The sequence below is a fragment of the Molossus molossus genome, unplaced genomic scaffold, assembly GCF_014108415.1.
Source record: "Molossus molossus isolate mMolMol1 unplaced genomic scaffold, mMolMol1.p scaffold_m16_p_5, whole genome shotgun sequence".
NCBI lineage: Eukaryota > Metazoa > Chordata > Mammalia > Chiroptera > Molossidae > Molossus > Molossus molossus.
Genome location: NW_023425388.1, coordinates 44,525,411 through 44,548,845, shown reverse-complemented (window position 1 = coordinate 44,548,845; position 23,435 = coordinate 44,525,411). Strand labels below are relative to the sequence as shown.

The following is a 23,435-nucleotide window of genomic DNA, read 5'->3' as shown; positions in this document are numbered from 1 at the left end:
AACCAGCCAGGGCTAATACTGCATTCTTTATGGAGAACATTTCATATAAAAAAAATGGCCTCTTTAATTTGTATGTTTAACAGGATGGTGAAAATGATAAACTGTGAATAGTTTTACTGAAAACAATGTCATTGCTTCAATGAAAAAGAAAATTTAAGGGTATGTAAAGAAGGATCTTTTTTTTTAATTTTTTAAATTTTTTTATCCTCACCCGAGGACATTTTTCCATTTTTTGTTCAGGTAGAGTGGGAGGGAGAGAGAGGAACAGAGAGAGAGAGAGAAACATCGATGTGAAAGGAACACATCGAGTGGCTGCCACCCTCACGACCGACCGGGGCCGGGGACAAACTGCAACCGAGGTACGTGCCCTTAGCGGGAACCGAACCCGGGTCTCTCAGGACCGCAGGCCGACGCCCTAACTGCTGAGCCAAACCGGCCAGGGCTGTAAAGAAGGATCTTGAGGATCATGAGTCATTTGACTTTTAAATTTACACGATAAAAAAATTATAGATTTATTGGTAAAAATATCACTTCATTGAAAATGTCTTTTGACAAGTAATCCCAAAATTGTAATATATGCTGACCCTGGGTTAAGGAGCCTATTAGGCTTTATTATTTCACTAGTGAGTTGTTCTCACAGATTGTCTGATATTAGCCTGGAATATCTGCTTGCACCTTGTTATCCTTATAGCTGCATTTGACTGTCTCTTCTTGATGTTTTCTCATTATAGTCTGTAATGTAGTAAAAGCAAACCAACAAACATACAAAAAAACAAAAACAAAAAAAACACCTCTTGTCATCTCTCTTCACATACTTATGGAATTCTGGAGTCTCCAAAATGTTGTTACCTTAAGGGAGAAGAGAAAATTGACAAGAAATTGAAAACATGTTTGATAGAAACTCGTCTCAATCCACTTTTGAAAAATTGATGTGTTCACTGCTATAACGTTTTGTATATTCACTACAAGACTGGCAATAACTAATTTAAAACATTGTTTCTATATTCAAGCAAACATAAAATAGGATGCAAGAGTTGTAATAGGCCTGTCAGATCTGCACTGTTGTTTGAAGGCTTCTTCTGCCCAATTTTGCCTCCTTTCCTTTGACTTTCATAGACATCACCCTCCAATGAACCTCTTGCACTCCTAATACCACCATAGCATCTGCTTACTCAAGGACCTGAAGTGATGCAGAAAGGAACCAGCAGTGGAGATTGGGAACTGGATCATTCACCATTTGTCTGGCACTGACAACCTTGTCCCAGGTGGTAAGTGAGGCAAAGGTAATTTTTAGCACAAGATGGCAGCCAAGTCACTAATACTCTCCCCACTGGTGAAAGAGTTCTGGTAGAGAAGAATACCCTGACTGGTACAGTAATTCATGCTTTTGAAAAGTTCCCTGGTGGTGGTGGGCAGACAAAGCATAAAGGACATGAAATTGACTAGCTGGTATTAAGTTGCATTGATGCCCTACAGAGGGATAAAAAAAAATGTTGAGGGCATTTAACAAACACTAGAAAACCAAGTGTGAAGGTCATTGGGCCTCTTGGGTAACTTCAGAAGGTCTTTATTTCCTGCACTGAGAGAGCAGGAATTGCTGAAAATCATATTCCGGGCTTAACAGTTTGAGTCACCAAGCTTCAAAGACAAGTGACTGTTCAACTAAGGCAGGACTGCTTTGCCAAAGTCAGGGCTGTGGAAAACTTGGGTCTCTGACACATGGGATGAGGACATTTGTGTGGACAACCCCAAAGTTTTTGGATTCCCCAGATACCTCGGAATCCTCAAGCCTCCAGAGATGGCCCTCCCTATCAGAGCAAGCCCTCCTGTCTCCTATTCCCCTGTTCCCCCTGGGGGAGAACACAGCAGAGGCCTTTCCTCTGCAAAGCATCAGAGGCTCCCTCAGAATCTGCCTTTGCTTTCTCTCCTGGCTTCCAGGCCAGTAACCCAAAGTCACAGCATAACCCATCAAGAACATGCTGGACTTGACATGAGAAGAAAGAGACCATACCCCAAAGGAGCTGCAAAATTAGTCAGCATGTACTAGCTGGAGCCGGGGAAGGTTCTTGATCAAAGTGGCTAAAATATAAGACTTGATAAAAAAAAAAAAGTTATCGTCTTGGGATCTGAGATTTAACATCCTGACAAGGACCCAAACTCATTGTTAGTATGACTTTTAGAAGCTGGAAGAAGGCAATGGCCCATGGCAAATGAAGCTGAAATGCCTTATTTACCATGGCTGATGGTAGAGGAAGGGAGAGATTGGGCATGTCAGAATTTCTGTATTTTATCCATGTCTTTATTAGGTATTTATTCCTTATCTTTTTAATTATCACATAAGCATCCAGAACGCAGAGATATAGTTGTCTTTGTTCTACTATATCTCCAGCACTTTAACCAGTGTTTGAAACGTACCAGACTTCAACTGATATTTGCCAAATGAATGAAACCATGAATGAGGTGATAGAGTCCACTAAAGTAACAGCAACCTCTTGGAAGCTAGTCAGCAGGACTTTTTCTATCGATACCTTTCAGCTGAAACTTGACAACCACGGATATATTTTTATTACCTGTGGTGGTTGTTTTCCAAACCCATGTTTTGGTAAGCATAGGGAGGGTGGAATTGTCTTGTTTAAAAAGAAAAAAAATTGACAGTAAAGCCCAGGGAGAGGTTATAACAAATCACAAGTAGTTTCATCAACTTCAAGGGCACTGACGGATATTAAAGAATACTAATCCTGGAATTGTCCATTCTTTGACAGCTTGGAAAATACTAATAGAAGATGGTTCCATTTGATAGATTTTTTAAAAAGCTAGCATTTAAACTTGGAGATATTCTACATTTTAACAATATATTTATAGGCTCATAAAATGTTATATTTGGATGTGACCTCAGATACTATTTAATCCAAAGTGCTTATTATGTAAATAAGAAAGGTGATGGCCAAAGCTATTAAGTTACTTATCCATGGTCACTTAGGAAATGATGTCACAGTCAGGACAACTATCTGGGTTTCCTGACTCCTGGTCCAGTTTTTCCCTTTGGCATTTAAGTGTCTTTCATTGCAGTAATCACCACTTGACCTACTGAAGTACCCAGTACTTTACAGCAATACCCCCTTCTCTAAGCCCCTACCTCTCTGACTAGAGATAAGGGATCCAGGGGAGGACATCTGGCTCCTATTGTTCCAGTAAATTCTGTATGAAGGATTTAAAAAACTGGTACAGAAAGATAGAGCCTGAGATTTCATCTTTTATTATGGTGGAAATCTTAAGTTATAAGGCTTGGAAACTATTGGAACACAGGCGTCCCTAACTTGTGAGAAACAAGACTGCAGTGAAGCAGAATGAAGTCTGTTTGCCCTAGGAGATAAAAAGATGTGTGTGTGTGTGTGTGTGTGTGTGTGTGTGAGAGAGAGAGAGAGAGAGAGAAAGAGAGAGAGATATGATTGATTCTGGGTAGCATCTGGGTCCTTGGTTGGCTGCCTTTTCCAAAGTTGGGCTACTAGGCAGTCTCTAAGATGCTTCTACCATGCCTTCTGCCCAAATCAGTTTTTGTTGTCTTTCTGTTTTTCCCATCAAGAAATACACCTATTGAACGACTGACTATAGCAATATTCTAAGTTCCCAAGAAGAGGCAAATCAATACTGAGCCTCTACCATGTGTCAGGTACTGGACATATATTATTTTCTATCTAACAGTTCTATAAAGCTGGTCTTATTTTCTCCATATTTCAGACTACAGAACTGAGATTCAGAAAGAATCTATGCTAGGTTAGAAGGATAGTAAGTGTCTGCATTTCAATTTGAATCCAGATGATCAAATTCTGAAGACTGTACTGCTTTCAACAAGTCATGTCTTAAATTTCGTATGATCTGTTTTGTTACTCAAAGAGATGTAGAAAATTAGCAGTCACTTGTGAACTTGTTAGAAGTGCTGAATCTCAGTCCTAATTTCAGACCTATGGAGACATTATCTGCATTTTAACAAGATGCCCACAAGATCTGTGTACATAGAGTCTGAGAAACCCTGAGTCAGAGAGACCTAAGCTGAATAGCTTTAAACTATAATGTAATATTTGAGAAATATTTTATTTATTTATTTTAAACTTATCTTGATTGTTGAATATATTACAGATGTTCCTCATTTTCCCCCATTGACCCCCTCCTCCCCACTCCTGCCCCCCTCTGCCTTTCCCCACACTGTTGTCTGTGTCCATTGGTTATGCATATAAGTTCTTTGGTTTATTTCTTCCCTCCCCCGCAACCCCCCTTCCCTTTGAGGTTTGTCAGTCTAGCAACCAATCTGTACTTCTTAATCCCATCACCTTATTCACCCATTCCCCCAACCCCCCTCCCATCTGGCAACCAACAAAATGTTCTCTGTATCTATGAGAATGTTTCTGCTCTGCCTGTTCATTTTGTTTGTAGATTCAATTGTCGATAGATATGTATTCATTGCCGTTTTGTTTGTTCAAGAAGACCCTTCAATATTTCATATAGTAATGGTTTGGTGGTGATGAACTCCTTTAGCTTTTCCTTGTCTGGGAAACTCTTTAAATGGCCATCAATTCTAAATGACAGCAGGATAGAGTAATCTTGGTTGTAGGTTCTTGCTTTTTATCATTCTGAATATTTCTTGCCACTCCTTTCTGGCCTTCAAAGTTTCTTTTGAGAAATTAGCTGACAGTCTTATGGGAACTCCCTTGTAGGTAACTAACTGCTTTTCTCTTGCTGCTTTTAAGACTCTCTCTTTGTCTTAAACCTTTTGCATTTTGATGATGATGTGTCTTGGTGTGGGCCTCTTGGGGTTCATCTTGTTTGAGACCCTCTGTGTTTCCTGGACTTGTATATCTGTTTCCTTCACCAAGTTAGGGAAGTTTTCTGCCATTATTGTTTCAAAGAGGTTTTCGATTTCTTGTTCTCTCTCTCCTCCTTCTGGCACCCCCAAGATGCGAATGTTGGCACGCTTGAAGCTGTCCCAGAGGCTCCTTATACTATCCCCATTTTTTGGTATTTTTTTTTTCTTTTTGCTGTTCTGATTGGGTATTTTTTTGCTTCCTTATATTCCAAATCAATGATTTGTTTCTTGGCTTTACCTACTGTACTATTGAATCTGTGTAAATTATTCTTCATTTCAGTTAGTGCCTCCTTCATTTCTGACTTGTCCTTTTTTATGCTCTTGAGGCCTTCACTAAGTTTGCTGACGTTCTCACTAAGTTCACTGAGCATCCTTATAAGCAGTGTTTAGGTTGCTTATCTCCACTTTGCTTAGTTTTTTTCCTCAAGTTTTGTTCTGTTCTTTCATTTGGGACCTGTTTCTGTGTCTCCTCATTTTGGCTGCTTCTCTGTGTTTGTTTCTATGTATTACTTAACGAGAGGTATGGGGCTAGCTGAGACCAGATACTGCTTGTTTGAAAGAATTTAGAAAAACCTGAAGCAGGATCCAAGACAGGCCAATCCTATGATAAAGCAACTGGCAACAGCTTGGGTGGGCCTGAAAGTTGGGCGGGGCGGGGCCTAAGGGAATCACCAGGGCGGGGCTACCAGTGTGAGCCAGGTTGCTGGAGTCCCAGATATGGCAGCTGTCTGCTGCCCCAGGAAGGGCTCACCAAAGGAACAAAGGCCTCTGACAGCACGTCTGTCCAGGAGAAAGCCCCCTTTCCAGCCCTCGCTCCAATGCCAAACAGCTCAGTTCTTATCTCTATGTCTCTGGTGCCCCTCGAACTGCCTCCCCTCTAAGCTTAGAGGGAGAGAGTCTGATAAGTCCGTGCGCGGGCCCTTTAAGAGGAGCTGCCTGGGGCTCCAACAGCCTCAGCCTCCCTGAGCCTCAGTTCCTGCTGGTTTTTCCAGCCAGAAGTTTTGGGGATTCTCTTCCTGGCACTGCAACCCTGAGTGGGGTGCCTGGTGTGGGACGGAGACCCCTCAGTCCTCAGGGAGGACCTTCCCAGCTGAGGTATCCTCCTGATTTTTGTCCGCCACACATGGGTGTGGGACCAGCCCGTCCACCTCCGCCCCTCCTACCAGTCTGGATGTGGCTGCTGCTTTAATTCCGTAGTTGTAGGGCTTCCATTCAGCTTGATTTCAGGTGGCTTTGAATGATGGTTGTTCTGTAGTTTAGTTGTAACTTTGATGTGGTTATGGAAGGATGCGATACCACATTAACCTACATGCCATCTTGACCGGAAGTCCGAGAATTATTATCCTCATCTGTAAAATGAATAAATTTATACATACCTCATTGCAGTTGTGAGGATTATAACAGATAGGGTACGAGAGCCATGGGCGCAATGCCTGACACAGTAGGCTCTTATTACAAGTGCGTGCACTGCCTCTCCATTAAATAAATGTATCCTTTTTCCCAGTGTTGGGTAGCACTGATAAGCACATACTCAAAATGGCACAGGTAAGAATATATAGATGCATAATGAATAGATATTTCTCCCAAATAGAATAGTGACTTCAAGGGTGAAGTGTCCAGAAGAAGTATGATTTGGCTTTCTTTATTTTATTTCATTTTATTTTATTTTTTTTATCCTCACCCGAGGACATTTTTCCATTTTTTGTACAGATAGAGTGGGGCGGGGGGGGAGAGAAACATCGAAGTGAAAGGGACACATCGAGTGGCTGCCACCCGCATGACCAACCAGGGCCGGGGACAAACTGCAACCGAGGTACATGCCCTTAGCGGGAACCGAACCCGGGTCTCTCTGGACCGAGGGCCGATGCTCTAACCTCTGAGCCAAACCGGCCAGGGCTGGCTTTCTTTATTTTAATGTGTGTTCAAAATTGAATTCATGTTATGGATGTCAGTGGCAAAGAAACAGTTGGTTTCTGGTCTACATAAGGGAGATGTATTCATGAAACAAAACCAAACCAACCAACCAACCAACCAAACAAACAAATAAAAAACTTCAGTATTTTTTAGAATTGGGAGAAAAGTTGTGTAGGTTGTGAAAGGAAAAAAGATTTTAGGTCAGGAAAGAATTATGGAGTGTTTAAGAAAATAGCTAATTATTTCCACTGCTTGCTGATGTTAAGAACTAAATTGGGTAATCTGACAGTCACAGGTTACAGAAAAGGAATACATATGACTGCTTTCACCATAAAAGTATTCATTTCTCTCTTGTATGTTGGTAAATCTGCCCACAAGGAAGAATGTACCATTTTAGTAATAGTACAAGCAGATAAAATTTATTTTAAAAGCTTTAGTATATTAGACTATAACAATTTTTCTATATACCATCAACAATTATTTAAAATAAAATAGATTTCATTCACTAAAGCAAAAAAAAGCATATTTTACCCATTTTAATAATATATCAAATATTGTACTTATTATGAAGATAAGCATGAAATTTCAGTGGAGGACATACATGTCTTGAATCATTGTAGAGTGGAAGGAGAATATTGTAAAACTTTACCTTCTGTCTAAATTAGTTTACAGCGTTGATTGAATTCAGATTAAAATCCCAGTGGGAGTTTTTCTTGGAGAATTTGACAGTGTGGTTCTAAAGTTAATCAGAAAGAACAAACAGCAAAGAAGAGGCAAAAACTTTTTTATTTTTATTATTTATTATTATTTTTCTTTATTGATTTTAGAGAGAGAGGAAGGGAGAGGGAGAGATAGATAGAAACATCAAAGAGAGAGAACATTGATTGGCTGCCTCCTGCATGCTCCACACTGGGGATTTGTCCCACAACCTGGGCATGCGCTGTGACCAGGAATCGAACTGGTAACCTCTTGGTGCATGGGTCAATGCTCAACCACTGAGCCACACTGGTCAGGTGCGGCAAAAACAAACAAAAGAAAACAGTAAGGAGAAATATACAGAGTACTCAAAACTCAACAAAAGGAAAACAAACAATCCAATTAAAAAATGGGCAAAGGACCTGAATAGACATTTCTCCAAGCAGGACATACAAATGGCCAGGAGACATATGAAAACATGTTCATTATCGCTAATCATCAGAGAGATGCAAATTAACATAACTATGAGGTATCACCCACACCTGTCAGAATGGCCTCCATCAACAAATCATCAAACAAGTTCTGGTGAGGGTGTGGAGAAAACGGGACTGTAGCACACTGCTGGTGGGAATGCAGACTGGTGCAGCCACTGTGGAAAACAATATGGTGTTTCCTAAAAAAATTAAAAATGGAACTGCCATTTGACCCAGTGATCCCACTTCTAGGAATATATCCTAAGAAGCCTGAAGCACCAGTCAGAAAGAATATATGTACCTCTATGTTCATAGCAGCACTATTTACAATAGCTAAGATCTGGAAACAGCCCAAGTGTCCATCAATAGATGAGTGGATAAAAAAGCTGTGCTACATATACACAATGGAATACTATGCAGCTCTAAGAAAGAGAGATCTCCTAACCTGTGAGACAACATGGAGGGACCTGGAGAGTATTATGTTAAGCAAAATAAGCTAGTCAGAGAAAGACAATTACTAAATGATCTCACTTATTTGTGGAACATAATGAACAAATTAAGCTGTTGATCAAAAGAGATCCAGAATCATGGAAACAGGGAACGGACTGACAAACCTCAGAGGGATGGGGGGGAGGGATGAGAGGGAAGGGAAGAGATAAACCAAAGAATTTATATACATATATGCACAACCAATCTACACAGACACTAGACTGGGGAAGGCAGGAGGGCAGTGGGAGCGGGAATGAGGGGGTCAATGGCAAAAAAGGGGGGACATATGTAATACTTTCAACAATAAAAAAACACTGAAGTTAATTTTTTTTAAATGAAAAAAAGAGTAAGGAGGCATATATTTTTATCAAAGTAATTTCTCTATATACATAGATATTTCTCTGTATATATATCTATATATATTTTAAAGAATTTAAAAAGGGGGAGGCTTATATTAGTTATGTCAGTATAACAGATTACCCAAAAATTTAGCAACTTAAAACAGCATTCATTATTTTACATGGTGTGATTGTTAATTTTGTGTGTCAACTTGACTGGATCACCAGCTGCTCACATATCTGCTTAAACATTATTTCAGTTGTCTGTGAAGGTGTTTCTGAAAGACAACTGCATTTGATTATTGGCAGAATAAAGCAGATTGCTTTCCCCATTGTGGGTGAGCCTCACCCAGTACGTTGAGGACTGAAGGGAACAAAAATGTGAGGGAGGATTCTCTGTCTACCTGACTGGTTGAGCTGGAGTATCCAGCATTTGGCGTTCCTAATTATACTGAGATTTCTTCCTCCTGGAGAGAAATGTTAATCTGCATATTAAAGACTTAAAAAAAAAATCTCCTCCTTCATTCCCTGCCCATTTTTGGTGTGTGATTTAATTGTGGGAGAAATCAGGTCGTTTGTCCTCCAGCGGGGGTTTTTTTGAGTGCATCCCCACATGTAGTTTAATATGTTTCTCTGCCTCCATGTTTCTTTCAAGCTGGCATTTGAACCTACAGGTTCGATTAGAAGCTGATGGATGGGGGGTTTAAGATACCTTTCAAACTTCAGGCTCAGAGCTCACTCTTGTCTTGTCCTTAAGTAGTGTTCACTAGGTGCTGGTTTACTTTCCAAGGTCTCCTGGCTCCTTGACCTCTTCCATTCTGGATATTCTCTTTCCTATTTCTCTGACTTATACCTTGTGGATTCTATTTTTGGCATTTTCTTCTCAGTTTGGAACTGGAGTTCGGGTTAGGTAGTTCTGAGTTTATGAGCCCTTAACTGTTTCAGTACCTTCAGAACTCACCACATACCCATGCATGCATCTGTTCTTAGAAATGTGCAAAGCTCCTCTCAGTTTCCACCACTGTTCTCAAATTAGCCCAATGGGCCTTCCAGTAAGTTCCTGTCAGCTAGCTGGGTATTCTCAGTCTGTCCATTGCCCTGTAGTTTCCTCTGCTTTCTCTTGCTGATGCCACACAACTCTTATAGCTCTTGGTGGATAATTCCTATTGTCATTTATATTTTGAGGTGTGGGGATAATTCATTGCAGTGGCTGTCTATAGACTTGGTTTTGCTAGTAAAAAATTTGTCCAATTTTTAAATTAATTTTTAACCTGCCTCAGGGAGATTAAAAAATCATGCCACTGCTATTGCCATCTTTCCACTATTCCTGTATGATTTATTTTTAAGCTAGAAAGTGTATAATATTATTAAAATGCCTAAGAGATTATTTTGCTTGATTTGAGATTTTTGTTGTATTGTATTGCTTTGATTATAAAAGAAGGATTGTGTTGAAGAGCAGTTGGTGCAAGAGACAAAGAATTTTGGAGGCTTACTCCAAAATAATACAGTATTACATATTTACAGTATTTTCCTTCCAGCCATGATTTAAAGAAAGAAGTAGATTTGGAACATGTACTGTGTCAGGGCCTGAGTATAAGAGTAAAGAATACAGAGTCTCAAAGGATTGTGGAAATTTACATTCCAGAGGGGATCTGACCTGACAAATGGCATCAGTACATGGAGCCAGATGAGTACTTATATTTATTTTCTTCTGATTTTGGGGACAGCATAAAGATGTCTGGTCTAGATTACCCACAGGCTCAAGCCATGACACCAAAATTGTGTTAGAACCATCATCTTAGTAAATAAGCTAATACAAAAGGTGGATTTTCTCAGTATGGGATCTAGCATAAGAAAAATAATTCTCTTTAAAAAATATTTTAGAGAGAGATATGAGAGAGGAAGAGAGAGGAAAGAAACATCGATGTGAGAGTGAAACATCAATCGACTGCCTTCTGCATGCCCCCTACCAAGGATTGAGTCCAAAACCCAGGCATGTGCCCTGACCTGGAATCCAACCGGCAATCTTTTGGTGCACAGGATGATGCCCAAGCAACTGAGCCACCCGGGGCCAGGGCTACCTTTGTTTTATTTATTTTTTTTATCCTCACCCGAGGATATTTTTCCATTTTTTGTACAGATAGAGTAGGAGGGAGAGAAAGGAAGGGAGAGAGAAAGAGAGAAACATCGACGTGAAAGGGACACATCGAGTGGCTGCCAACCGCACGACCAACCAGGGCCAGGGACAAACTGCAACCGAGGTACATGCCCTTAGCGGGAACCGAACCCGGGTCTCTCTGTACCGCAGGCTGATGCTCTAAACGCTGAGCCAAACCGGCCAGGGCAGGGCTACCTTTGTTTTAATATGAGAGTTTCCTCCTGATAAATTCAGTGTTTCCCACATAATAGTTATACCAGAGACATTTCTATGAATTATAATTGTCAGGCACTATAATCCCTATTATAAAGAGGAGGAAACAGAAACACCTCATTTATTCATTTATCCATTTATTTGATCAACCATGCTGGTACAAATATACTAGTTATGTATGCCATATCAAGTCATAAAACTCAAGAGTGCAAAAAAATTAAAAAAAAAAATAACAAGTCTCAGTGTTGAGATCTTGTTCTTCCTAAGGATAGAAAACTTAATTTAGCCACTTCCACATGTACTTCTGTTACCCACAAATCTCTCCTGTCCCCAAATCATTTCTGATTTAAATGTAATCACTGTATCATATGACTCCCCCTGTTCTTCTGAGGGTAGCCTCTAAATTCTTGCTAATTTAGATCTTTTTGACATTTTAACTAATGATAGGCATACAATGATGTAAAAATATACTTACTGACTCTGAACTATACACTTAAAATGAAGAAAATAGTAAATATATATATACGTATATATTTTACTATAACAAAAAATTCCTGCAATTCTTTCTATGGGAGAATTCACAAATTAATAGAATTTTGGAACTAGAATTTCCATAGCTTATCTCTCAGTATCAACCCTGAAGGTGTCAAAGTTGACTATGAGAGTATGTGACATTGTAGCATTAGCCAATCTCTTCCTGTCTTGCAGATTAGGCTCCAGAAGTCAGGGGACAGTCTTCCTATATCTTGCCCAGTATAGGGGATAAGGCGTGTGTGTGTGTGTGTGTGTGTGTGTATTCTTGTGTGATTGAAGACCACTGAGTCGGCAGCCATGCTCTTCTTCCTCCATCCTGGGGAGAGGTGCAGTTTAAAGGTTCTGTTGTTGCAGTTTAAAGGGTCTTGGACGTTTGGCAGCTCCACTAAGCCTCCTTAGCCTGCAGCCAACAGACTGAGAGCGCGGCTGGTAAGAAAGAGCTTTGGATCTCAATGACACTGAGGAACGTTGCAAAAGCTCTGCCCAGGCTTCTGCTCTGAATCAACTTTCCAGGGTATGCGACGACCATCTCTCAAGACCTGTCTGCTGAGATGAATGGTGGTGCATCCTCCTCTCGACTCACGCCTTTGTTCCCCATTCCCGCCCAGAGCCCCTGAGCTCGCGTTGTGCGCACCTGTCCACACCTCACCCAGCGCCCTCACCCCGCGCGCCCGGGCTGCTTTAGCCGCCGCCGCCGCCGCCGCCGCCGCCGCCGCCGCCGCCTCCGCCGCCACCGCCGCCTCCGCCGCGGAGCAAGCTCCGCCAGGCACATGCGCAGTGGCGACGCCGGGCCGGCGCCTTCAGTCTCCTCCTCCGCCGCCTCCCGGTTCCGCAGTCACTTCCTGCAGCTGTTTCCCTGTGGGTCCGGTTGGACTGACTTTTGAGTCAGCCTTCAGCTGTGGAGAGGGCTCGGCAGGGCCAGCTGAGAAAGTTGCGCGGAGGAAGGCGGGGTTGAGCCTGGCCGAGCCGGGCGCGCAGGGAAGACGGCGGCGGGCGTCCCGGGCGGGCGCGTCGCCCAGACTCCCGGCGCGTCCGGGAGGTTCCGGTAAGTGCGAGCGATCCGGAGCCTCCGGGCGTTCAGGACGAACCCGGGAGCCGGGTACTAGCGGTCCTTTCGGCTGCGGTCTTTCCACCTGCCTTCCACGTGACAGGCCTGCGCTGTTTTTATTTATCAGTTTGTTTTTGAGCCTCTCACGTGCTCTATTTGGATCCTCTGGGCGTGCAGCCGCCGGGGCGCTCGCGCTGGCCCCGCCTCGTGGGAGACGGGGATTCCATCTTTCGTGATGGCATCTTCGGGATCGAGGTGCGTGTGTGTGCGCTCCCGGGTGTGCACACACGTTTCAGGAATGTTAGGTGTATGTGGGCGGTGCTGAAGTGTCTGTAGCTTTGATTCAAACATGTAAACGGTGCCCTGGGATTAGGCACCGTCACAGCTGAGAGTGGAAAACGTTCGCCAGTTCTCCAAGGCCTCTTCTCCTCCAGGTCCCTGCGTTCTTTTGAGTCTTCCTACTATGATATACTTTGCCTCAGCTGATGATGTTTCTGTCTTTCTCGCAGTCCTGCCTGCGTTCTGATGACCTCTGAATAATGCTCACCGTCTTTCCCTCATTTCCAGAATTTCCAATTACAGACTTTCCTAGTGTGCTGAGGTGCCAGTAACCTGTTTCTTTATTCCGTTTTCTTTCCTCTGTAGCTTTCTCCAAATAAGAAAGTGATTAGCGTTAAAACAGTATGTGAAGAGTAGGCCCCAGTCCAATCATGAACACTATGATATGATCATTCCCTTTCTTTAAACAGGGTACTCCGAGAAGCTTTGATTTTTTTTCTTTATTGTCCCCTCAACCCCTTCCAAACTGGGACATTAACTACCATAAATCCTTCATTTGTGCCACTTTCAGCATCAAATTGAATGGCTTTTTTGATCTGAGGAATATTTTATTTACATTAGCCATCAAGTTAGTTTTTTTTTCCCCCCAGTCTAATGCAGTTTAATGGATCTGAGTCATATATGCCTTGGTCTCTCTATTTTCCACCATTCATGCTTTCACTGAAGGCTTGATTTTATTACTTGTAGATTTATGTTTTATGCAAATTTTTGTTTGAAAATGTAGTGATACTTGATGTAATTGTCATGCATTCTGTTTAGAAGTTGACATTATCCTTTTGATTGTTGACTATTACAAGAAAGAATTTTGGAATTTCTAGCTATTCTTAAAAAATTATAAAGTGCCATTATCGGTAAGTCTACTTGGTGAACATTTTTTCTTTAATTCAGGAGATTTTATCACGTCTGGAAGGAGGCCTCTTGAACCTCTGTGCTTGGAGAAGGGCCTTTGATGGAACTCTGTAGGCAACACTAGGGGAGACATGTGCAAGAATTTCCTCAGTTGGGAGTGAGCTTTCATAAAACAAGTCCAGACATGTCTAAACAATACGTAGCACTTGATTATCTGTTTATATTGCTGATTTCCTTTATCTAGATGTTTTGACGCCCTTCTTCACCATTTCTCTTCTGAACTGGCAGCTTATTTATGGCAATTTGGTAATGGTGTGTCTCTGTACAGGTAGTATGTGTAGTCTTTTAATATTATGAATTATAATTAAGTAGTTAATCTTTTTGAAAAAAGATGTCTTTGTCTCCTTATTTTTTCTTTTAAAAATGCCTACATATCTGCCTTTGCTTTCTGAATGTCTTTGCATGATTTAATTGAGAAGAATATGTGATTATAGAGAACCTGACTTTTTAAGTGTTCAAATCTGTATTGCTTTTCTTTATATTTCCAGAGATATAGACAGCATATTTCTGCTTAAGAAAAAGATAATATTATTGTTTTTCTGCATGTTATGATTAATGAGAAATATTGTTAAATACTATGACTAATAATTTATGTACTTTGCTCTTAAATACATTATTTCCCCACTGCACTGATGTTCTCTGCTGCCCCAAGACTCTGGATTTAATATAAAGGTTGTTACTTGATTATAATTTCCACGTATGTATACTTATTAAATGTGGTAAAAGAGACTCTTAATGTTTCAAAATTTGCTTAATTTTAGTAAATCCATTGTTGTCATAAAAATGTTCACATTTCTATTGCAGTTTTTTTTTCAGCTTAAAACAACGATATTCTATTGACCAAGAAAGGAGGTTTTAATAATATTGAGAGAGTGGAAGGAATAGTTGATTTTGAAATAAAGATTTTAATTTGGGTTAGAATCATGGGAACTCAGTGTACTGTAGTTTATTTTGAGATACTCAAGGTTAGAAGATGCCATCTGGGTAGGAGGCAAGAGAAATCATGGATAAAATTGAAGAGAGATTGGAATATATTACACATTTTCTGAGGGAAACGGAATAGAGACTATCAGTTATTTAATAAGAAGGAGAAAAGAAATAGCCGAAAGACAGGAACTGGAATTATATTGAGGCTTGTGGCAGTGTGATCCATTACCTCATTGCACATTTACTTGATACATTATCTTATGCAGGTAATTGACCTATAGACGGAGAAAAAATATTCTCATTTTATAGGAGACTCATGAATGTAGTCTAAGGCTATATGAGATGAGGCCCTAAACTAAAGGGCGTACCAGGAACAGGCAGGTAACACCAATACAGGCAGCTGGCTGAGTAAGGACTGAGGTGGCCTGGAGAAGGCAGGTTTGGCTCGTGGGGACACTGCACTTTCAGCAGTAACCAGCTATTGTTACCTCTGTAGGATCATGTGCCAAGTGTTGCCAAATCGTACTTTTGTCAAAAGAAACCACTGGCCTAGCTGGTGTTGGCTCATTTGGTTGGAGCATTGTCTCATGCACTGAAGGGTCGTGGGTTCAATTACTGGTCAGGGCACATACCCAGGGTATGGGTTTAGTCCCCAGTCGGTGTGCACATGGGAGGCAACTGATCGATGTTTCTCTCTTTCTCTAAAAAAAAGAGAGAAGCCATGAGTCTCTTGATTTTTAAATGTTGATGACGAAGTCAATTTAAAAAATGAAAGCAAAACAAAACACTGTATGTTCCAAGCAAAGCATTATCTGTGGCTGCATGGCCTATAGGTTGTCTGTAACCTCTCCTGTGAGGAATCATTGGCTCAACTCTTTAAGTATTGTAGTTGATCAGGAGGTACAATTTTATTTATTTTTGTCACATGGTAACTCTGAGTTATTCTTAGAGTTCTTTGATATTTCAGCTAGTTCTAGAAGTGCTTTAAGGATTTTGAAAACTGATACTCCTTATTCCGTCCCTTTTTAAGATACATAATTTGAATGAAAGACTAGTTTGGATAGAAACTAGACATTTGCTAAGATTCTTAGCTGGTGGAATTTGTCTATATGTGATTATCAAGAGTGTTTAAGTGTAAGTGTGCCTCAGGGAAGGGGTCTGGTCTAGGTGACCTTTGATGTCCATTTCAGCCATGTGATTTTTAGATTTAATTAGTCATGGATGCAGTGCTATTAATGTTAAAGGGCCAGAGGGACCAAAGTTGGAGCTGCGCCAGGCAAAACAAAGCCAAATCTATAACCCTGTTTTCAGTGGAAGAGCATCGTGTCAATGTGGATTAACAGCAGGGAAGTCTGCTAGATGAGGCAGTGGTCCCAGAGAAGGGTTGGAGAAGTAGAAGAAGGGGTCAGGTGGTATGGTCATTACATGTCATATTGCTGAAATCACATTTTTAAGTAAGTATGTTTTTGCTTTTATTTCAGATTTGAAGACCTGACTTCTCCTCGCACATTGGATTATGCCCAAGGCTTTTCTACCCAATGATCCTCTTGCAACACGCCGGACTTCCTCTGCCTAAGCGGCCCTCATCCTCTCCTCCTATGTCAGTGGCCGCCAGGTCTACAGGAACCTTGCAGCATCCTCCGCAGAAGCCTTTTGTGCAGGAGGCTTCCTTACCTCTGGCAGGGGAAGAAGAGTTACCTAAGGGAGGGGAGCAAGACTCTGCCCTGGAGGAGCTATGTAAGCCCCTTTACTGCAAACTCTGCAATGTCACCTTGAACTCAGCGCAGCAAGCCCAGGCTCATTATCAGGTAAGGGAAGAAAAGACAGTCATTTAGTGGGAGAACATTTTAGGGCTTAGCCCATTGCAGAGTTGTCTCTCTCAGTATGCCTGTAGTAATCAAGATGGCTTAGTGAACAACTGTTTGTTTGACTGAAAGCATAATGTTCCTACTTTAAAAGAAAACATTATTTTTCATAAAATGGTGTCTTAACCTCCTGTATTTAGCTGTGTAGTGTTTGATAGCTTACCTGTTGTTGTAAGCAAATGTACCCCATGAACAAACCTGTGATCCCAGGGAGAACAGGCGTTTGACACATGATGTACCAAGCTCAATTCAGCATCAGAATTGCTTGGAAGAATTAGTCTTATAAATATTCTTTTCCAGCTAATACAGTTAGCATTGGTTCAGGGTAATCTCTGTCTATGAATCTTATGCATTTCCTTTTTAACCTCTGACTTTTCTTATATATCTTGTCACTGCTAAGGACAATACAGGTATCTTCTGTAGCGAGAATAAAATGTCACTTGAGCATTGAGCTTACCCTTCATTTAGAAGAAGCATACTCTGATTTCTTTTAGCCTCTCAGTGTAAACTGATAATTATTTCTAAGATTTAAAGCTTTCACTTCTATGTAGAATAGCTAGTGGAAAACACAATTTTAAAAGACAAATAGAATATTAAATTTTGGCTAGGAAGAGAAGATACAGTATTTCTTTTTATTCTAGATTGTTATCTGTTTATAAATCATATAATTCCTTTTTTGGAGAAATGCGACCTGAGAAGCCATTGAGGCCAGACACCACTGAGTAAAAGGATGTCCTCTGGGTCATCACTGATTTAACTCTTCATCTTCTCCATGAATACCTGCAGTAATAAGTTAGTACAGTGGAAAGATGATCTACATAGGTATTTTTTCCTATTGTGCCACTAGAACTTTTTCCAACTTCAAGTTTTTATTTACTCTGCGAGTGAATCTTTTTTATTTTGTTTTGATCCTAAAGACTGGTGATTGTCTCACTTTGTGACTGTACATCAGTATTTTTTTTTTTTTTATCCTCACCCGAGGACATTTTTTCGATATTTTGTTCAGATAGAGTGGGAGGGGAAGAGAGAGAGAAACATCGACGTGAAAGGGACACATCGAGTGGTTGCCACCCACACGACCCAACCAAGGCCGGGGACAAACTGCAACTGAGGCACGTGCCCTTAGCAGGAACTGAACCGGGGTCTCTCCGGACCGCAGACCAACAACGCTCTAACCACCGAGCAAAACTGGCCAGGGCCATCAGTATTTTGATGGTGTGTTTTTTTCTCTGGGATTTAGGGGAAGACATGATATGTTGCTTTCCTGGAGTTCTTTGTTTGGGTTTGTTTTGCCTTCAGGTGTGGAGTGTTGAGTTAATTAGATTTCTCAGATCTTGGCACATGTCATTATTAATTCATAGAGTCATCTTCTGGTTTTATTATTACATTTTTTTCCCCCTTTCCCCAGTCCTCGTTTTCATTCCCTCTGTGTACCACTTCCCACCACCTTGGTTTAATACAGGGTCTTGCTTTGCCTGTTTTACCATTTAGGTGGAGCCTGTTAGGATGATCCCTCTAAAACCCAAACTCAGTGTTAGTTTTCCTCTTTATTCATTTTGGTGGAATGTTCAGTTTTATAGCCTAAGACTTGCTTTGAGAAATCAAACCAGGGTTTTAAACTTTTGATTTTTATCTGTATAAAGTCCCTAATAAATAATTAATTCGGAATCAAACACACTTGTGTGTCCTTTAAAGAAGAGTTGTCTGCTTTTATGAGGGAGAATTCTTGGGCAATGTGTAATTTAATATGTGTGTATGGATTATAACTATACCTCTTGTTTTTTTTTCCTCCTAATATTACTTTGGGTTTCTGGAGACAGTGATGGATGCTTCTGGTTATACATAGAGAGAATTCAGTTTGAGCAGGGTCATTGGAGTATAAGGCTAAAAGTTGATAAGAGAATTAACATTTATTTAGTTTTTTTTTTTTATTCTACATTTGTGTGTGTGTGTGCTCTGAACTTTTTAGTTGACAAGATTAGTGATTATATTTATTTATTTATTTTTAATTTTATTTATTAATTTTTAATCCTCACCCAAGGATATTTTTCCATTGATTTTTAGAGAGAGTGAGGGGGTGAGAGAGGGAGAGAGAGAGAGAAACATTGATGTGAGAGACACATAGATTGCCTGCCATACGACCTTGACCAGGGCTACAGATTGAACCTGTAACCTGGATATGGAGTCAAACCTGAGACCCTTCAGTCTGCGGGCTGACACTCTAACCACTGAGCCAAACTGGCCAGGACTAATGATTATATTTAATTGCAGCTCTGTCAGTGATACAGTGTATACATAAATTAGAAAATATAAGCAAAAGGAAATAAAATTTTGGTAAATTTCTCAATAATCAGAATTACTAAGTGGAAAAGTTGGAAGAGTAGGGACAGACTGTTATAAGGGACAATTTTTTTTTAAAAGTACTTTTATTGATTTTTAGAGAGAGAGGAAGGAAGAAGGAGAAAGAGATAGATAAATCGATGTGAGAGGGAACCATTGATTGGCTGCCTCTGCACGGCCCCTACTGGGGATCGAGTCTGCAACCTGGGCATGTGCCTTGACTGAGAATCGAACTGGTGACCTCTTGGTGCATGGATCGATGCTCAGCCACTGAGCCACACTGGCTGGGCTGTCATAGGGGACAATTTAAGCAGCCAAGAACTAGAGTAAACATAGAGTGAAGAAGTAGCAATTGGGTGTTAAGAAAGTAGAATCTAATAGAAAATGAAAAGTTTGGGTGTAATACTTACATGTTTCTAAGAGCTTAGAAATAAAGATTTGAATGCGGTTAATGTTATTGGTAATTTTTAAAGAGGGAGAAGGTTTTTACAAAGAGACAAGGCAAGCAGTTAATATATAAAAGTACAATTTCAATAGGAGAGCAGAGAAGAAGGCTAATCTTAGAAATGAGATCTGGATTTAACAAGATAGAACTGCTCAAGATGAGAGAATGTGGATCCAAAAAAACCCCAAAAATCAGAATAATAAACAAGAAGAGCATGAACATAACCTAGAAGTGGGTGAATCAACATAGAAAGAAAGCAAAGAAATGTTAGCCAGAAAGATGTGTCAAAAGCTTCACAAAGGACACGTAAACAGGCAGTGGTTCTTAAAGGTCCCTTTTGCCATTTCTTGTAATACTGGTTTGGTGGTGCCCTGGCCAGTTTGGCTCAGCGGTTGAGCGTCAACCTGTGGACCAGAGAGTCCTGAGTTTGGTTCCCGCTAGGGGCATGTACCACAAAAAAAAAACTGGTTTGGTGGTGATGAATTCCTTCAGCTTTGTCTCGTCTGGGAAGCTCTTTGTCCTTTGATTCTAACTGATAGCTTTGCTGGGGAGAGTAATCTTGGTTGTAAGACGTTGCTTTTCATTACTTAGAATAGTTTATGCCAGTCCCTTCTGTCTGCAAAGTTCCTGTTAAAAAACCAGTTGACAGTCTCATGGGAGCTCCCTTATAGGTAACTAACTGCTTTTCTCTCTGCTTTTAGGATTCTCTCTTTGTCTTTAACCATTTGCATTTAATTATGATGTGTCTTTGAGTTCATCTTATTTGGGACTCTCTGCACTTCCTGGAGTTGTGTGTCTATTTTCCTCATCAAGTTAGAGAAGTTTTCTGTCATTATTTTATTTTATTTTTAAATCCTCACCCGATGATATTTTTCCATTTATCTTCAGACAGAATGGGAGGGAGGGAGAGAGAGAGAGAGACATTGATGTGAGAGAGAGACATTGACTGGTTGCCTCCCACAGGACCCTGACCAGGGCCAGGTTCCCTGATCTGGTCCACAGGCCGATGGTCTAACTGCGAAGACAAACTGGCCAGGTCTATTGTTTTAAAATACATTTTCAATCCCTTGCTGTCTCTCTTCCCCTTTTATTTGAATGTTGTTATGATTGATGTTGTGCCAGAGGTCCCTTAAACTATCCTCATTTATTGGATTCATTTTTCTTTTTGCAGTTCTTAACTGTTTTCTGCTACCTTGCCTTCCAAATTGCTGATTTGATCCTTTGCGTCTTCTAATCTGCTGTTGATTCCATCTAATGTATTCTTCACTTCTGCCTGGTTCTTTTAAGAAGAAGAAAAAAAATAAGAAAATATCACCAAGAAAAAAAATTATCACTGATAGAGGCAAACACGTAATAAAAACCCTTGATCAACCAATGCTAACTCTAGTGCAAGGGTTAAAAGGCAAAAAATGTAGGATGATAATGTGTAATTACAACAGGAGATTAAGGGATACACACAAATGTATATACAAAAGAAGTAGAAAATAATGAGAAAAACATAAATGTGGAGAAGGTAAGTAAAAATGGTAGTGATTATGGAATGTGTTTGAATTTAAGCAACTCCAAACCCCAAATGGACTGCTATAAGTATAGCATGGTACATATGAATCATGTGGTAACCACAAAGCAAACATCTACAAGAGATACACGAGAAATAAAGAGGAAGGAATCCAAACACAATACTACAGAAAGTCACCAACATACAAAAAAAGAGTAAGAATAAGAAAGGAATAGCGAAGAATTGCAAATAACAATCAAAACAATAAAATGGCAGTAACTACCTACCTACCCATAATTTCTTTAAATGTAAATGGATTAAATGCTCCAATTAAAAGTCAAATGGATAAAGAAGATGTGATATATGGGATATTACTCAGCCATGAAAAAGAATGAAGTCTTACCATTTGTGACAACATGGATGGACCTAGAGGGTATTATTGGTTAAGAGAAATAAGTCAGACAGAGAAAGACAAATACTGTATGATTTCACTTATATGTGGAATCTAAAGATCAAGATAAACAAAACAAAAATAAATGTATAGATATAGCAAACAAGCGATGGTTGCCAGATGGGTGGGGGTGTTGGGGAGCTGGGTTAAAAAGGTGAAGGGATTAAGAAGTACAGATTGGCAGTTACAAAATAGTCATGGGGATGTTAAGTACAGCATAGGGAATATAATAAAAAATATTGTAATAACTATCCATGGTGTCAGGAGGGTGCAAGACCTATCTGGGGGATTACTTTGTAAGGTATATAAATGTCTAACCACTATATTGTACACCTGGAACTAATATAATATCAAATGTCAACTGTAATTTAAAAATGAAAAAAAAATCAACTGAAAAAAAACAGGCAGTGATTTAAAAAGGCTATTAAAGGCAAGGATAACACCAATGAGTAAGACTTACCAGAACCTGGAATGGGCAGAATGGCAGTGATTGTAGACTAATAGAACAAAGTAGTTGATGAGATGAGGAAAGTAATGTTTTATTTGAACTCTAAAACCCTTCTTTGTAATTTTTAATATAGAGCAGTACCACGACTGCAGTTCATTCTTTCAGTTACATGTGAGATAAAGGGGGTCAGTGGTAGCCCGTTTATATGCTAGATACACATTCTTGTGAAGTGCTAAATCACTGTGATTACATTACCCAAAACATTCTAGTTAGTTGATGCCACTGTAGAAATCACAAAGTTTCAAATTGCCCAGGGAATTGTAAACAAACCTCGATTGGTTTGAACAATGTTCCAGTAAAGTCTGACTGTATCATGTTCCAGTAACCCAGGACACACAATGGAAACTGCTCAATAAATACTTCCCTTTAAGCTCACTACCATCTTTCCCTGATATACTGGTGTTCCCAAGCTGGGGCTGTCTTAGCAATGCCCATGTGTGTGTCTGTGGTCACCATAGATCTAGTTTTATTTCCAGAACTTTATAAACTGGTCAGTCTGCTTCAAAATACCCTTAATAGTTCTTTTATTTTTAAGGAGATTACCTATTTTTTTAGTCTCAAAATTATGGCTTTTAGTTTTATCTTAATTTAAAATAAAACCTTTGGAGGAATAACATGTCTTCATTATATTAAAATCTGCAGGCTTCAGGTTACTTAGGGCAAGTCTCACATGCAGTACCACAACACTGTTTCAGCAGCATAAATGCCCAGAGGAAGAACCATTTTAGAATGGAAAGTCATTGACAGAAATTAAAAAAAAAAAAAGCAAAAATCAGGGGTACATTTTGCCAAGGCATCCACAGTTTAAAATAAAGTCAGCCAATTTATCAGCTAATTTGCATATTTATTTGAAAAGTACTAGTTACTCAAAGTAAATTTCTTTTTTTTTTTTTAGCCTCACCCTAGGACATTTTTCTATTTTTTTTGTTCAGATAGAGTGGGAGGGAGGGGGAGAGAGAGAGAGAGAGAGAGAGAGAGAAGCATCGACGTGAAAGGGACACATCAAGTGGTTGCCACCCGCATGACCCAACCAGGGCCGGGGACAAACTGTAACTGAGGTACCCTAGGTACGTGCCCTTAGCGGGAACCATACCCAGGTGTCTATGGACCGCAGGCCGACGCTCTAACCGCTGAGCCAAACCAGCCAGGGCTCAAAGTAAATTTCTAAAATTTGTCATAGCCCTGGCCAGTTTGGCTCAGCGGTTCAGTGTCGACCTGTGGACCAGAGAGTCCTGGGTTCGGTTCCCGCTAGGGGCACATACCACAAAACAAAAACAAAAATAAAATTTGTCATAAACATTGATTTTTATTGTAATATTTAGTAGCCGAATAACCTATCACATTAGGTTAAAGCACTTCTAGCATTATGATGCTGAATGTAGTGATCATAATTTATAATTCAGAGAGTGTAATTAGATATTGTCCCAAA

General features: G+C 40.2%; 1 protein-coding gene across 3 annotated transcripts in view; it reads left to right on the top strand.

Moving 5' to 3' along the window:
• The first annotated feature begins 12,673 nt into the window (after positions 1-12,673).
• The window catches only part of ZMAT3 (zinc finger matrin-type 3), a 35,593-nt gene continuing 24,831 nt past the window's right edge, over positions 12,674-23,435 (top strand). For all 3 annotated transcript variants that reach the window (XM_036243374.1, XM_036243373.1, XM_036243372.1), the window contains exons 1-2: positions 12,674-12,721; positions 16,381-16,707. In XM_036243374.1, coding sequence (XP_036099267.1) covers positions 16,438-16,707 — 270 coding nt within the window. In that variant the 5' untranslated portion in view covers positions 12,674-12,721; positions 16,381-16,437. The remainder of the gene's footprint in view (positions 12,722-16,380; positions 16,708-23,435) is intronic.